Here is a 15,456-nt window from a genome sequence, read left to right on the forward strand (position 1 = left end):
TTCTTTAGCAGAACTCAAAATTAATAACCCATATATTTTACTGTACATTATTAACAAAAATCTTAATTGTTTTCAACCCATGTTTGGGTCAAATATGGACAAAACCAACCGTTGGTTTAAATTTTAAAATTAAAATGATTAAACCCAACAGTTGGGTTTGTCCAAATTTGACCCAAACATGGGTTGAAACAACCCAACAAGTTATGATGGAATCTTAAGCATCACATCACTTATTTGACTGTTGATTTTCTGTAAAGCTGCTTTGAAACAATATGTATTGTGAAAAATGCTACACAAATAATCTTGAAATTAATTGAATGTTTCTGAAATTATTGTTTTAGACAAAATAATGCTGCAGGGACAATGTATTTTTGTAGGCCAAACTGAAAGCTAGCATCACATCAACAAAAAGGATTACTAAAAAAAGTTCTGTGATCAACAAACGTTTATGATTCTTACACGTTTTGTTCATCAAGATATACTTCATAAATTACATTTTATGAATTTTAAAGCCTAAATAAATTGAAGTCGCAGGACTTCAACATCACCACCATTAAGCTTCCAGCAACTATTTCAATCTTTATTTAAAATCTACATGTTTGGAATTTTTTGTTAGAATAATTTGCAAGAGCATGAGTATAAACAACATCTTTGGTCCCATTTATCCACTTTTTAACCACAGACATTATTTAACCAAAAGACCCATTGACTTTGGAACAATTTGACTAGAAGTTCAAAAATGCTTAAAATGCTTTTAGGACTCATTCCTGCAGCACTCTATAATATATATATTTTTTTATATTTAGCTATTCATTTGAACTCTTTCCCTGCCATTGATGGAAATGTTCATCATTTATGAGACAACGCTTCCCCGCCATTGACACAGATTTCCGGCTTTCTTTTGTGTTTTTAAACTGTTATACGGTAGGGAGCACTATGACACGTCTTCTAAAAGAGTACATAATCTCCAGTTAAAAACACATGCAAAAAAGAAGAAGAAAGAAGCAATACTGTAACCAGATGTATATGTAAAAATAACGCAATCATCAACATTAGACAGCATATAAATCAAAACTGCCTAATGTTACAGAATGAAATGTCAACCCAGGACAAGCTATAGGACTTGATGGACTCTATCTACTCTATCTATGTTTTGATAATTGTTCTGAATCCGATCCAGGTGTAGTCTCTTTGACAATAATGTGATTTTCTTAGCCTTTTGCTCAAAATGTGCCTTTTTTATAAAGATTACCCACATTCAAGTGTTGATAAATATATATAAATATTTTTTTCTTTTTTTTTAAGCAATGGGTTGGTTCTTTCTTTTTATATATTGCATGTTCAGATATTCATACAACAAAATACATGGTGGTGGTGGCTGTCAATTTTCTTTTTTAAACGCTGCCGCGGAAAGAGTTAAGTTCGGCTAATGAAAAACGTCTTATTAAATGTATCTAAATGCTACATAAAAACAGCTTGTGCAAACGGAAACTTTGTAGATATCTCAATGCTTTCTTATTGTGTATTCAAAAGTATGTGCTTTCCCATCAGTAGACATCAACAGCTATTAAAGGGATAGTTCACCCAAAAATGAAAATTCTGTCATAATTTACTCACCCTCAAGTTGTTCCAAACCTGTATGAGTTTATTTGTTCTGCTGAACACAAAAGAAGATAGAGTGAAGATTGTTTGTAACCAAGCAGATAGGAAAAAAATACTATGGTAATAGTTGCTCTATCTGCTTTGTTACAAACATTCTTCTCTCTATCTTTTGTGTTCAGCAGAACAAAGAAACTCATACAGGTTTGGAACAACTTGAGGGTGAGTAAATGATGACAGAATTTTCATTTTTGGGTGAATTATCCCTTTAAATGGATAGTATTTCCCTTTTTATTTATTTTTTAATTTTACAGCAAACCTCTAACTACATTTATCCATTCATGATCAGTTTAAGAATCCAAATTTAGAGATTTTTGTTGCTGGAATGAGTGATACTCCTACATAGCTACAGTTCTGTGAGAGTCTCTTCCAATTAGCCCGTTTCCACATTACATCTGTTAAACTCTTCAGAGAACATTCCCCCCTCTCCTTGTACTGTTTACCTTAGATTCAGTGATAGTAGGAGTATCTTTGTTTTGCTGGTATTGCAGTTATTTAATGGGAGTGAACTGTAAGGCTAAATCAGGTCTCGCAGCTGCGGCTTGCGTTTCATACTTGGGGATTATCGCGGCAACCCGTGACCCACTGAACCCGCCAATGGTGCACCGTTGTGGAGCGGCTCACAGGAAAGCCAACGTGTTCCCAAAGCAGTCGCTTCACCTCCGCTGGATATTTACCTTACTGACTCGATCGGCTGCCACTTGACCCTCGCAGGTCAAGACTAATACAGCTTTCCCTGTCCCAGATGTGGAAGGTTTGTTTTGGATTGCCTCTCAAATAGCCATAGTCGTTTAGGTTATGTGTGCATGTCTGTTACTAAAATAGAAGGGAGCAATTCACCTAGAGTGATAGAAAACAGGTAGCCCTAATAACATGTCCTCCAAAAGGGGCCTTCTCCCCCCAAAAAACAGACGTTCTTTTAGGGATTTAAAGTCAATTGCATTTAAGTATCTTAAACTACCAGATGATTGTGGGCCTGCAATTAAGTTAAGCCAATGAAGGGCTAAGCAGTCCCCCTGATCTGACATACTTGCCTGGCTTCAAAGCGGCCATAGCCTGTGAAGGGTGACTGGGGAATGGAGTTAAGGTATTTCAGAAGAGACTCTAGGGGAAGCGGCCAGCTGGAGACGCTAATTAACAAGACGCCCACGTCACACTTATGACCGCTACGTTGATTGAGAGTGGCTAAGCTTTACCTCCTGTCCAAATAACCTGTTCTTTTCTTAACAATTGTGAGTGTGTGTTAAACTATCTGTACGTAGGCGGATTTATGAACGTTTCGGTGTATGCTTTTGCTAGAGGTTAGATAGTTTAGTTCACGAATATCAACTGCACATGGCCAATTTCCTTTGGACGGCTGTGCCCAATCGTGGCAATGTGTAACTAAATTGTTTATGTGCGTCTGGAGATCTGGGGTGTGTAACTTAACTCTTTAGACTTTTGTGTAACCACCCATCTGTGGTAAAATACTTCATGAATTCAGACAATGCATTTCCAAAGAAACTTTCCGTAGCAGTTGGGTTGAGGCAGACTCTTGAAAATAAATAAACAGAAAGGCATAAACCTACCTTTATCCCTACATAAATATTCCTTCAAATGTCGTAATTATTGCATTTGAAGGGAAAGAACGTACCCAAGACGTTTAGTGGCTGTCACTTTGATCTGTAATGTCCACCCATTCCCACCAGTCAGCATATGGCTCAGTTTAAAGCCAAACTGCTCAAACAATTGACCCTGAGCCTCTATCACTTTTTATTTTTTGAAGCTCTAAGCTAATGGCAATGTGTCATAAACGTTCTCATTGTCGCTATGACATCATGCCATGGCTGGCAAGTGATGTGCACTCCAGACTGTGCTGACACATGGTATAAAATACTTCAAATGCTATATGCGCTGATGTGGAAAATGGCTCTTTTGGAGACATTCTGATGTACTCTTTCTCCTTAATCATTTGCTTAAATGTGCACCCATATTCACTGCCAATCAGTTTAAGGGTTGTTAAAGGATTAGTTCACCCAAAAATGCTGTCATCATTTACTCACCCTTTTGTCATTCCAAACCCATTTGACTTTTTTTCTTTGGAACACAAAAGGAGATATTTTATGTACTCGTTGCTCTTTGCCATTATTGAGGACTGGAGCTTTTAAACTTTTAAAGGAAACGAAAGCGCCATTAAAATAATCAAATGATTATGCTGTCTCAAGTACATGATAGCTTTGCATGATGAACAGATTAAAAGTTGTTATTTACTCCAGTGATCTGTTAACTGTGTTAACTGGATCATTGAGTCAAATCATTCTGATTGGTTTTGTATGAACTAATACATTGAAAAGATCCTAATCAAAGAGTCCAACCCCAGCAAGCAATTTTGTGTTTAAAAGATATCTAATAGCTGTTCAAACACAGCCCTGACATCTAGGCTAAAACAAGGCAAAATTTGGGCTGTCAGTGAAAATGTAATAGACGTCTAACCATAGCCCAAGAATAGACTAGTCATCTAGAACATGAACATGTCCAAAAAATGAGACCAAACACCTTGCAATCACTGTTGACTTTGCTTACATGATGGAATATCATACATCTCGCAAGGTATTTTGGCAAAAACGACATGCAACCAAATTCAAGGTTATTTTGGCGAGAAGTAATAATAATAATAATTATAATAATAATACATTTTATTTGTACTGCACTTTACATTTGGAACAAATCTCAAAGTGCTACAGTTAAGATAATTTAAGAAGGATAAAATACTTATAGATTGAATAGTTAAAAGTCATAAGTTATTTTTTAAAAGTCTCAGTAGTTTGAGGTGCCCTCAGATGGTCGGGGAGGGCATTCCAAATCCGAGGAGCGGCAGAACAGAAAGCCCGATCACCCATAGTGCTGAGCTTTGTCTTGGGGAGAAGGAGGCGGTTTGAGTTTGTTGATCGAGTTGTAGTTGAAGTGAGAAGTGGGTTGCTCATAGCTGGACTATATTGGGTCTACAGTTAACCGAGATGGTGAAATGATGGCTATTGCTTGCTGGGACATAGCTACTTTCTGTTTCTCAGACATTAAGCCATTGTATCGCTTTAGGAAAATTGGAATATAGAGCACAAGTCATTATTGATCATTTTTATGATACTTGTATGGTGTTTTTGCATCCTTTTTGAGGCTTAAAAGCTCCAGTGTCCATTCACTGTAAATGGAAAAATCAGTGAGTACTCTCATTTTGTGTTGCACGGAAGAAAAAAGTCAAATGGGTTTGGAACAGCATGAGGGTGAGTAAAAGATGACAGAGTTTTTATTTTTGGGTGAACTAATCCTTCAAAAGAACACGGAGCTCTTTAAAAACTTTCTGTCTTCTTGCAGTGAATTGCTCCCATCATGCACTGATCAAGAAATCTCGAGAGGAAATGATGATGAATGCCTTGGAGTGGCAACTCAAGTGGTCAAGCAATGATTCCTGAATGCTTAGTATTTGAAGTCTAATACATTACACGTTGATTGATCAGAAGCTCGAATGAATCACTAAAATCATTTAGGACTGAGCCGGTGGTCCTCCAGCTCATCTCCGCTGCAAATTATACAGAGAAGGAATAGAATTTATTGAAGCAAATCAGAATCTTTTTTTCAGAACCAGCCGTTCAAGAAATTGCCCACCCCTCTAAGACTCCCTGGATGGTTTATTTTCTCTCCCTTTAAGGAGTGAAATGTTACTTATGCATGAAGTGTTCCAAATGAAGGAACCTTAGACAAGTGGAAGCAGATGGCAAGAGATGATGGGAGACGAGTCCCTTACACATACTCTATCGCTGCCTATGGAGACATACACACTCACACATATTAACCGAGGCATACTATGTGTTTCATAAGTGTACATGAAATAGAAATAATACATAGCAAATGTTTGCATAGTATACATAGAGAGTTCAGGGCTGGCAAACTTGCATCCTCACATATACAGTGTGATACCAAGCTGAATTGAAGCTTCTAAAACATAATAGGTTTTTGAAAAAAAAAAAGAAGCATTTTACACATTTTTGCAACGATAACAGTTGTTCTCTTTTGCAGTGGGAGGAAATCAGTGTGATGGATGAGAGGAACACCCCCATGCGCTCCTACCAGGTGTGTAATGTGATGGAGGCTAATCAGAACAACTGGCTACGCACGCGCCACATCCCACGAGATGGAGCGCAGCGCGTCTACATCGAGATTAAGTTCACCCTGCGTGACTGCAACAGTCTGCCTGGAGTCCCTGGCACCTGCAAAGAAACTTTCAATATGTACTACTACGAGTCCAACAACCCCAACCTGTGGTTCATCAAGGAGAGCCAGTACATAAAGATCGACACTATCGCAGCCGACGAGAGCTTCACGCAGACAGACGTGGGCGATCGCGTCATGAAGCTAAACACAGAAGTGAGGGACATCAGTAACCTGAGCAAGAAGGGTTTCTACCTGGCTTTCCAAGATGTTGGAGCCTGCATCGCTTTGGTGTCCCTGAGGGTCTTCTATAAGAAGTGTCCTCTTGCCGTTCTGAACTTGGCCCAGTTTCCCGACACGGTGACAGGGGGAGATTCGGCTTTGGTGGAGGTTAGGGGATCTTGTGTGAATGACTCTGAGGAGTTTGAGGCGCCGAGGATGTACTGCAGTGGAGATGGTGGATGGCTGGTGCCCATTGGACGCTGTGTCTGCAAGCCAGGCTTTGAAGAGAACAAGGACTACTGTCAGCGTGAGTTTTCTATGCAGCTTATTGTGTTTGTGTGTTGCCAACTTTAGAAATACAGTGGTGATAAAAAGTATTTAGACACTTCTGTACTCTCAAGTTACACTTTAAAATGTAGGGATGCACATGGTAAATTGGGACACTTTTCCCAGTCATCCCAATGGCAGTTGCCCTATTGTTTGGTTATCGGCCAATACTAAGTTTTATTCTTTATTGGTTGATATTAGATATATTTAATTGTGCGTGCATGCTCATTCCTACTATTTTACATGTAGATTACCTTGGCCATCATCTAAATCTCAAAATTAACAATATTTAATAACACTGTTAAATGTAATCTTAAATGTAGCAAATCTCAAAATCAGTATGTTTTTTCATACTGTAGATTATAATATTGTGATGCCTTAATTCACTTAGTATTCACGAGCATTTAAAACAAATGATTTTAGTTTTTTTGTATTTTATTTTTCATTTATTTAGACAAAATAGTACACATTCTAATATCCGCCATTTAACAGTTATCAGCCATAACATGATAATAATTTTCAGCTTATCAGTATTGGCCAACATTTTAATATTTGTGCATCCCTATTAATATGTTTGAATGTCATTGCATTCCATACAAAATATCAATCCGACTGGCATCTGCAAATGATGTTAGGCCAAACAGAACTAACCTTTCTCTTCTGTTTCATATACTTTTAAATGCATTGATTTGGCTACCGTGTTCAAATACTTTGAGGCCACTGTATAACAAAACCCAAATTTTTCTGACTTTATTAGGGGATTTATTGGTTAATATGGAATGTTCTGTAGTGATGAAACTGAGAAAAAATCCACAATCTGTTTGTTTAGCAGTTGCAGTCCCTTTGTTTGCTTCTGAAGTGAGCGTGTATTTGTGTATTTGTGAGCAAATGCAAATAAGTTTGCAATGAAAGTAGCTGAGGGCTTCAGTGACTTATTCAGATTCACTCTATGCCTTGTTTCCCTGTGTTGGGGAAGGTAGTTGTGCTCCAGGATACAAATTATTGAGACATAGCATTCCAAAGACTATCTGTTTTGTTTACTTGCTCTGCAAATCCATAGGCCTCCAGCAGACAGTCTTGCTTTTATTCAAGAGTGTGTTTGTGTGTGTGTGTGTGTGTGTGTGTGTGTGTGTGTGTGTGTGTGTGTGTGTGTGTGTGTGTGTGTGTGTGTGTGTGTGTGTGTGTGTGTGTGTGTGTGTGTGTGTGTGTGTGTGTGTGTGTGTGTGTGTGTGTGTATGTGTGTGTGTATGTGTGCATTCGTTAGATGAGTTTGTAGAAGTTTTCTCCAAAGAAGTCTAAGCCAGCTGTTGAATTAAATTATGTTCAAGTCTCCTTACTTTTTGCCTCACTTAAAGGTAGTGTAATACTAGCTCAAACCCCACATTCCGTGTCTAAAGGGTGTTCAGCACAACAATATTCGCAATAACTTTCTTATTTTATTTGAGCAAATACTACATTTTAAATAGCAATTTCATTATTCAAAGCAAGTTCATTATTCAAATGCTATATGATATATTTTAGAACAGTTCGTTTTTTATTCATTTATTTTTTGATCCGCTGGGATCAAACTAGCTTTAAATTATTCTTTTGCTGTTTAGATTTCTGCATAGCCTGCAAACACGTCGAAACATAAAAAAAGTAAATATCTTGCAACCTTAGATAGCTCGCACAGGTTCAAACCTCTCGTTGATTGAATTCTGCAAACTCCTACTGATCTTTATTTATTTGCATGTAGCATCATTATGCAGTGTACTTTCTTTTTTTAACCTTGAGCTCTCAGACGGCTTTGGAAAGTGAAGTGGAACTTAGTAAAACATGATGGGCACCTGTGAGTGTACTTCTGGGGCTGTTGTTCTCTTTCTTTGTGCGTTTGGCTGCTTCCCATCTAATGGTTGCTGAGGGGCTTCATGTTGTTTGCTAATAGGCAGGCTAGAGCAACACAGAGGAACCTGCTGAGGAGTTAATGACAACACCTTCATGATGAAACGCTAACAGACTTCATACTGATATCATCTCCATTTTTCTGTGTTAAATACATTGATTTTGTGCTTTTTTGCTCCGTTGCTATGGATATTGTCTTAGTTAGCTTAGTTTATGCTAATTTAAAGGTGCCAATATCTACTTCCTGATATTTGTGAATGAGAGTAGTGTGGTATTTTGTTGTTACATGACCGCTTGTTAAATTCTGCAAGTGGCATCCAGTTAAAATAACAGAATTTTTGGAATTAATATTTTTTGGAATCCCAGAGGATTAATCAAGATATTGATATTTGAATTGTTGATATTGCATCCAGATCATTTATCGCTCTAGATATGAATGGTCAAATTGAGAACATTGCATTCTAGGATAAAGCATCCTGCATAACATTACATTTACGCATTTGGCAGACGCTTTTATCCAAAGCGACTTACATTGCAATCAAGGTACACATTTTACATTTTATCAGTTCTTGCTTTCCCTGGGAATCGAACCCATGACCTTGGCATTGCTAACGCCATGCTCTACTGTTTGAGCTACAGGAAAGCATAGTTTTTCTCTGTTGGTATTGCAAAAATACCAATATGGTATTCCATTTCAATGCCCTCTAATTTCACAAAATGCATTAAAACCAAAAATACTGTTTTGAAACTAATGTGCCTGAAGTCAAATTCCAAATTCAGAAAGGCATGGAAAATGAATAACACATTCTACGGAGGTTGCTGCGGTAGTCGGTTACAGAACATCAGAAGAGAGTAGGGAGAGATGATTGACAGGACAACGGAACAGGTTTGCGCAACAGACCCTAAACGACATGTACATGTGATCGTGAAGTCCCATTTTAGGTTTCAGAAGGGTGTTTGCGAGCGCCCCCTTCTTCCCGACAGTCAAAGCGACGTTATATCGCGAAAATGCAGACTCGTTGGAAGACCGACGTATTTAGGGTGCCATTTGGGACAAAGTAAGTAGCAGCTCCCTGATGCCCACAAATTGTATAAAATATAACTATATAATTGTGAGAAAACGCAAAAGCAATGAAATACAGTATATATTTTTCCTTCACCATGTCCCTATAGGAGCTCCATAGAATCCGTTATCTCCTTTCCGAATTCGGCTTTGGGCACATCCCTATTTGAAACCTCCCATCCTTCTCATGCAGCAGGTCAAGGAATGGTCACTCTTTGCAAAATAATCTTATCAGAACGTGCCAATGTAATGAATTGCTTTCTGCCGGTCAATTAACCTTATTCAAGACAAAGCTAGCTGTATCTTTTCCGGTCGAATCATTCAATCAATCATGCGAGAGGTCAGTGGAAAAGAGAAATAGGAACTCACCGAAGGCCTTGCTAACAGGGCGCAATACTCAATAAATAGAGATTGACCGTGTTGAGCTATTTCTCAGTGTGGTGGTCCGCAGGCCGGCATGACGAAATGGCTAATCATGGAGGTCTATTGGCAGCACAAGGCCAGAGGTCGCCTAATATATGGCCTTATCCTTCATCTCAGGCAGTGAATTATAGCTAGATGTGTGTGGGTATGTGTAAGCACAGGCTTTTTTATTTTCACCATAGTAACTGCATTACACATCAGGCCGGCAGATGGCTTTTTATATTTAGTACATGAGTTATCCCTGTAAGCTCTGATTATATTGAGGATTTGTGAATGATCCTCCATCTGTATTAAGCTGACATGCTCTCTAGAAATGGTTTCTGCTAGTAGTACAATAGCTGCCTTGGAGACCATGCGGTTGTTTAATCGACAGGTAGAGAACTCACAGCTATTGGAAAGCTTAGCATGGGATTAGGAATCACGGATCTATTGCTTTGTGCCATAGGCCACTTTGGGTTAGCGTGGAGCCTTATCGTAGTGGTGGGAGATAATCGACCACGATAGAACAGCATAATTAGAAACTCGAATCATTTTCAGTTCTAGAAAAAAACAAAACATTTAAGGCTATAGTTCACTGAGGCCTTGTCCATACTAATATGTTTTTGTTTGTTTGGCCTTCCATCCATACTGAGACTGCATTTTTGTCCTGAGCTTTTTGAAAACGCTTTCCCAGGTGGATAAATTTGAAAAGGCTGCTGTGGTGTTAAAACTGAGGTATTTGAAATGTATCTGAGGCATTTTTAGACCGCTATTGTGCCTTTTATGTGCTATTCACTTTCACACTGTTGCTAAAGATGTGTAACTTTGTACAATCTCCATATCACAGTCCTGCAAATATTACAAAAAAATTTACTTGCATTTGCTGTCCCTTGGCAAAACATGAGAGCAGTTGCGTTTTAGAACAAGCATATTATGGTGAATGAGTGCGACCTGGACGCATCAGTCAATGGTGATATACTGTATTTTGTTAAATAAAGTGATCCTGCCAGAAGAATAGCATGGAAACTTTATTATGCCTGTTCCGTCTGTATCATCTCAGTGAGCTTTTATAAGGTTTAACACATGTAAAGTAAGGTGAATTGTGCATTTTCTGAAGGTGCAGTGTGGATGAGAAACTTTTAGAAAATGTTTGCAAACGAGCGTTATGGCACGAAAAGGCCGCTTTCAAATGTATCCAGATAAATGTAGATGTTGCCTTAAAATTCAGTCATTATTTACTCATCCTCATGTTGTTTTGCATAAGTTTGACAAAAATAACTGATAAAGTGTAAAGTGTCATCTTGGTAACACTTTATATATAATATACTATATACTTTTATATACTTATACATCATTTTATTCATCAATAATGCATTACATTGATCTAAAGTGACAGTAAAGACATGCATAATGTTACAAAACGCTTCTATTTCAAGTCAGTTCTTTGATTATTTGAATAAATTCATGATTTCCACTAAAATTATTAAGCAGCACACCCGTTTTAACATATTTTAGCATAATATAATGACTTCTGTAGGATCATGTGACACTGAAGACTGGAGTAATGTCCGCTGAAAATTCAGCTTTGGAAAATAAATTACATTTTAAAATATATTAAAATAGAAAATATTTATTTTAAATTGTGATTTGCAATATTACTGTTTTTACTGTTTTGGTCAAATAAATGCAGCCTAAGTGAGCATAATACATTTCATTCAAAAATGTTGAAAAGAGACTAATATGTACTAAAATATCTGAAAATCCCCTCCGCATTACCTCTCAAATCTCATGTGTTTGTGTGTTTTCAAATAGATCACAGAGACGCATCTCAAGTTTGAATGTGCAGGAATTTAAATGAGATTATTAGCAAACAATGACTTAAATTCCAGTCTTTTTGCTTTTATGATGCTTTTTTTCTTGCACTTGAAAACCGTTTGTCACTGTTAATTTCCGTTGTATGGAAAAGAGTAGTATGAGCATTCTGCTAAACGTCTCCTTTTTGTGCAACAGAAACTCATACAGAAACTCATGCAGGTTTGGAATTCCATTGAGGGTGCGTAAATTATGACAGAGTTTTCATTTTTGGGTGAACTAAGCAATTAGGTATGTGGGCAAGGATATTTAGAGTATTTAGAGAGCAGTGGGAGTGAAAGGATTGCAGTGTGAAATCCAGGGTTTTGTTGGTTGTGGACCAAGGTGAAATGTGTATTCACCTAAATGGCAAGCTTTATGATTGTTTTCGAGGACTTGAGTGAATGGCTAAATTTGAAAATATTGCTTGATTAATGCCCACATGGGCAGTTGGGTTAACTCTTCTGTACGGTTAGTAACCGAAAATGCTTTGAGCTGCTGATATTCTCAATGAGTCAGTGAAAGCAAAATGTGTTGGTTTCTCACATTTTCTCCTGTGTTTATGCCCAGGAGAGCCGAATCCACTCTCTCCTCTGAGCCAGCGCTCAGCAAACAAAAGGTCAGAGCCCTTGGAAAAGCGTGTCAGCTGCGCTGAATAGCCTCCGCGGTGAAACTGTCAGCAGGCTAATGTATTAAAATGAGGCTTTTTTGCTTGTCTTCTTTATGCAAGGAAGGTGCTAATGGACTCATTAGCCTGGCCCGCTCTGCCTCTGAAATGGCAGCCAGTTCTAATTACTGACATTTTCCATAGTGCTGTTTTTGTAATATCCGTGTTTTTCTTCAGCTGTTCCGTGGTTGAGTTTCGGTAATGGTCACCCCTCCTTCCCGACGCAGGCTCTAGCGACGCTCAGAGACCACTCAGGAGATGAGACTGCTCGTCCCTGTTTAAATATTCATTAGGACTCATGGATCCAACTGTCTCTGAGAAACGTGAATAAAAAAGGCTAAGTGCTTTCATTTAAAAAAGGCAACAAATAATGGAAAATGATGACATTCAATTAGGCTTGGCTACATGCTGCCCGTCAACACTTCTCATTTGGAAATCAGCAAGGAAGTCCATTTGAATGCTGATCAGCGTATGTTTGTTCAAGTCTGCGTTTTTTGACAGCCGTGCATAAATGTGTTTTAAAAGGTGCAAGCGTGTGTTGGGTTGAGCCGTGTTGTCCTCTGTCCCGGGGCAGAGAGGCAGGGTAGAGTGCTTGTACATTTCCATAGAGACCTCTGGATGTAGCACATTCCCTCTATGGTTTTCTCAGATGACGCATACGGTGTTGTTTATGAAATATTAATATCCTCGTAGCCATTATAAAAGTTTTTCATGCACTTTTTTGGGTATAATGACATTTATCAGAAATATGGCATGTCTGTGTACGTGGCCGGTGAGTAGATTGTGATATAGGGCACTGCTACAGTTTCAGCAGCCACTATATCGAGCAGAACTACATCAAATTATACTGCCTCCTTTAGTTTCGGATGATTAAATTAAGGTTTTATTATAATTGTTTAAATCACTTATACTTAACAGATCATTTTGTAGTAAAGGAACACTCAAACATTAAAACGTAGTCATTATTACCTCACCCTCATGCTAATTCAAACCTGTATAACAAAAAAAGTGTTTTATGAAAAAAATGATATATCGGTCACTCTTTTTCTATTAACTTACGATAAATCAGGACTAGAGGTTTCAAGATCCAAAAAGCATCATAAAATAAGGCAGTACGATGCAATATTCCAAATCTTCTGAAGTCATGCAATAGCTTTTAGTGAAAATTGATGCCGTTATTTAATGATAATCTTTTCATCAGACAAACTGTGACTGGATGATTGAGTCGGTGAGTTGAACTCAAGAACTGAATCAGTTTGTGAACTGATTCATTAAAAAGACTTTTCGTTAACAGTTCACAACTAGCCAAGTATCATAGAATTTCAGTAAATAATGACTTTTATTTCTCACGCAAAGCTATAGAGCAGTTCGGAACACTTTCATGATACATTTAAAGGTGCACTGTGTAAATGTTAGAGGCATCTAGCGGTGAGGTTTGCGAATTGCAACCGTCCACCGCTCACCCCTCTCTTTCGAAGAACATAGAGAAGCTACGGTGGCTGACACAGGACAAAGATGTCATCGACAGCAGAGAGTAGCTAGCGCTCTGTAGAGCAGTTTGTCCGTTTAAGGCTACTGTAGAAACATGGCGGCGCAAAATGGTGACTTCACTGTAAGGTGTATGCAGATAAAAATGGCTCATTCTAAGGTAATAAAAACATAACGGTTCATTATGTATAGTCTTTATACACCACTGAAAACATAGTTATGCACCTTTAAGGTGTTTTTTGGCATTATTGAAGCTTGAAAATCTCAGTCCCCATAGACAGAATAGACAGAATATTGTTCGAAAATTCATGTTTTGTTTTGTTTTTTTTTTCTGCAGAAAAGAGGATTTTAAATGGTGATTTTGAATGATATGAGGTCGAGTAAATAATGACACAATTAAAATGTTTGGGTGAACTATCCCTTTAAATGAATGGTATGAGAATTCGTCAGCAGTTTTACCAGGGATGTAAGACAGCAGGTCATCATTTACTAAGGCCAGCTTAACACACCTTGAATGCTGTTTTTATTATTGATTTCTTAATGCATATTTAATGCTGGATCGGATGTGGAATTTAGTGATTTGAATCGGCTGAAATATACTGAGATGCACTTAATGAGTTTACTGTAAATCTAAATCTTACCAGAACGGCCCATCTCCTGAAGCTCAGATGAGTTCTTGTCAACCAAGGCAGTGGTTTTTTCTTAGTGGTTCAACCTGTGTGCCTTTTTTTTTTTTACGTACGTGGCATTATGAAATGGGTTCTGGTCCATAACCTTCACACCCTTGTAGGTAATTAACATGCTCGGGCTGTGTCTTTAGTCTCATGAGAGCTCTCATTAGCACAGACCTCTTTCAGTGGGCTTCATTCACAGCGTTGGGGGTCATTCACAGCGATCTGATAAGAGCCGCCTGTTCTCAGGTCGGTTATTGTGTTGCTGCTGCCTGCTCTTATCAGCTGGATGAATAAGGCTGTTACTCTCTTGGTTTGAAGTGTTTAGGATGGGTAGACAGGGCTTATTTCTGTTGAGCTCTCACTGCCTATATGAATAGAAAAGTGGTCATTTGTCTCTGCATTATGTCATGTTGAAGGTAATCTCATAGAGCCAGACTTCTGAATATCAACAACGTCTGGGCCATATATCAGTACTGTACTGGTCATCGACTGATTTTAATTGAACATTTATTTGTATTAGTTGATATTGAATATCTAATTGAGCATTCTCATTTCCCCCCCTTATTTTTAGATTACTTTTGCTGTCATCTAATAATTTACTAACACTGTTAAAGGTGCTGTATGTAAGTTTTTGACTGCCCTAAAACATAAAAATACCAAAATTATGTTTGCAGATATTTAGGAAACATGCTGAGTTCACATACTCATTTCTCCAAAAAACAATGCTACAGCCAGTTATTTTACTTTGAAATGTGCGTTACGTGTCGGAATGTCTGTTTTTGTTTTGGTCTGTGCGATTACGCACGTTGCCAATTTATTAGGGCTGGGTATTGACACAAATTTCACAATTTTATTTGATTTCAATTCACAAGCTTCGATTTGATTCAATATTTATTATTTGGGATATTTATCAGGTACAATATATGGCAAATTTTCTCAAGGAAAACAATTATCTTAACTTGTAAACTATGGGAGTCAGTTGTAGCCTACTAGGCTACATTAACCTACTATAATATTGAAGGTAAAAATTAACTGAT

At 37.9% G+C, this 15,456-nt stretch overlaps 1 protein-coding gene across 1 annotated transcript in view; it reads left to right on the forward strand.

Moving 5' to 3' along the window:
* epha4b (eph receptor A4b) overlaps positions 1-15,456 on the forward strand; it is a 170,473-nt gene that overhangs the window by 23,694 nt on the left and 131,323 nt on the right. The window contains exon 3 of the mRNA XM_079818802.1: positions 5,713-6,373. Coding sequence (XP_079674928.1) covers positions 5,713-6,373 — 661 coding nt within the window. The remainder of the gene's footprint in view (positions 1-5,712; positions 6,374-15,456) is intronic.

Source organism: Gobio gobio (genome assembly GCF_949357685.1).
Source record: "Gobio gobio genome assembly, chromosome: 6".
In the NCBI taxonomy this organism is placed as follows: Eukaryota; Metazoa; Chordata; class Actinopteri; order Cypriniformes; family Gobionidae; genus Gobio; species Gobio gobio.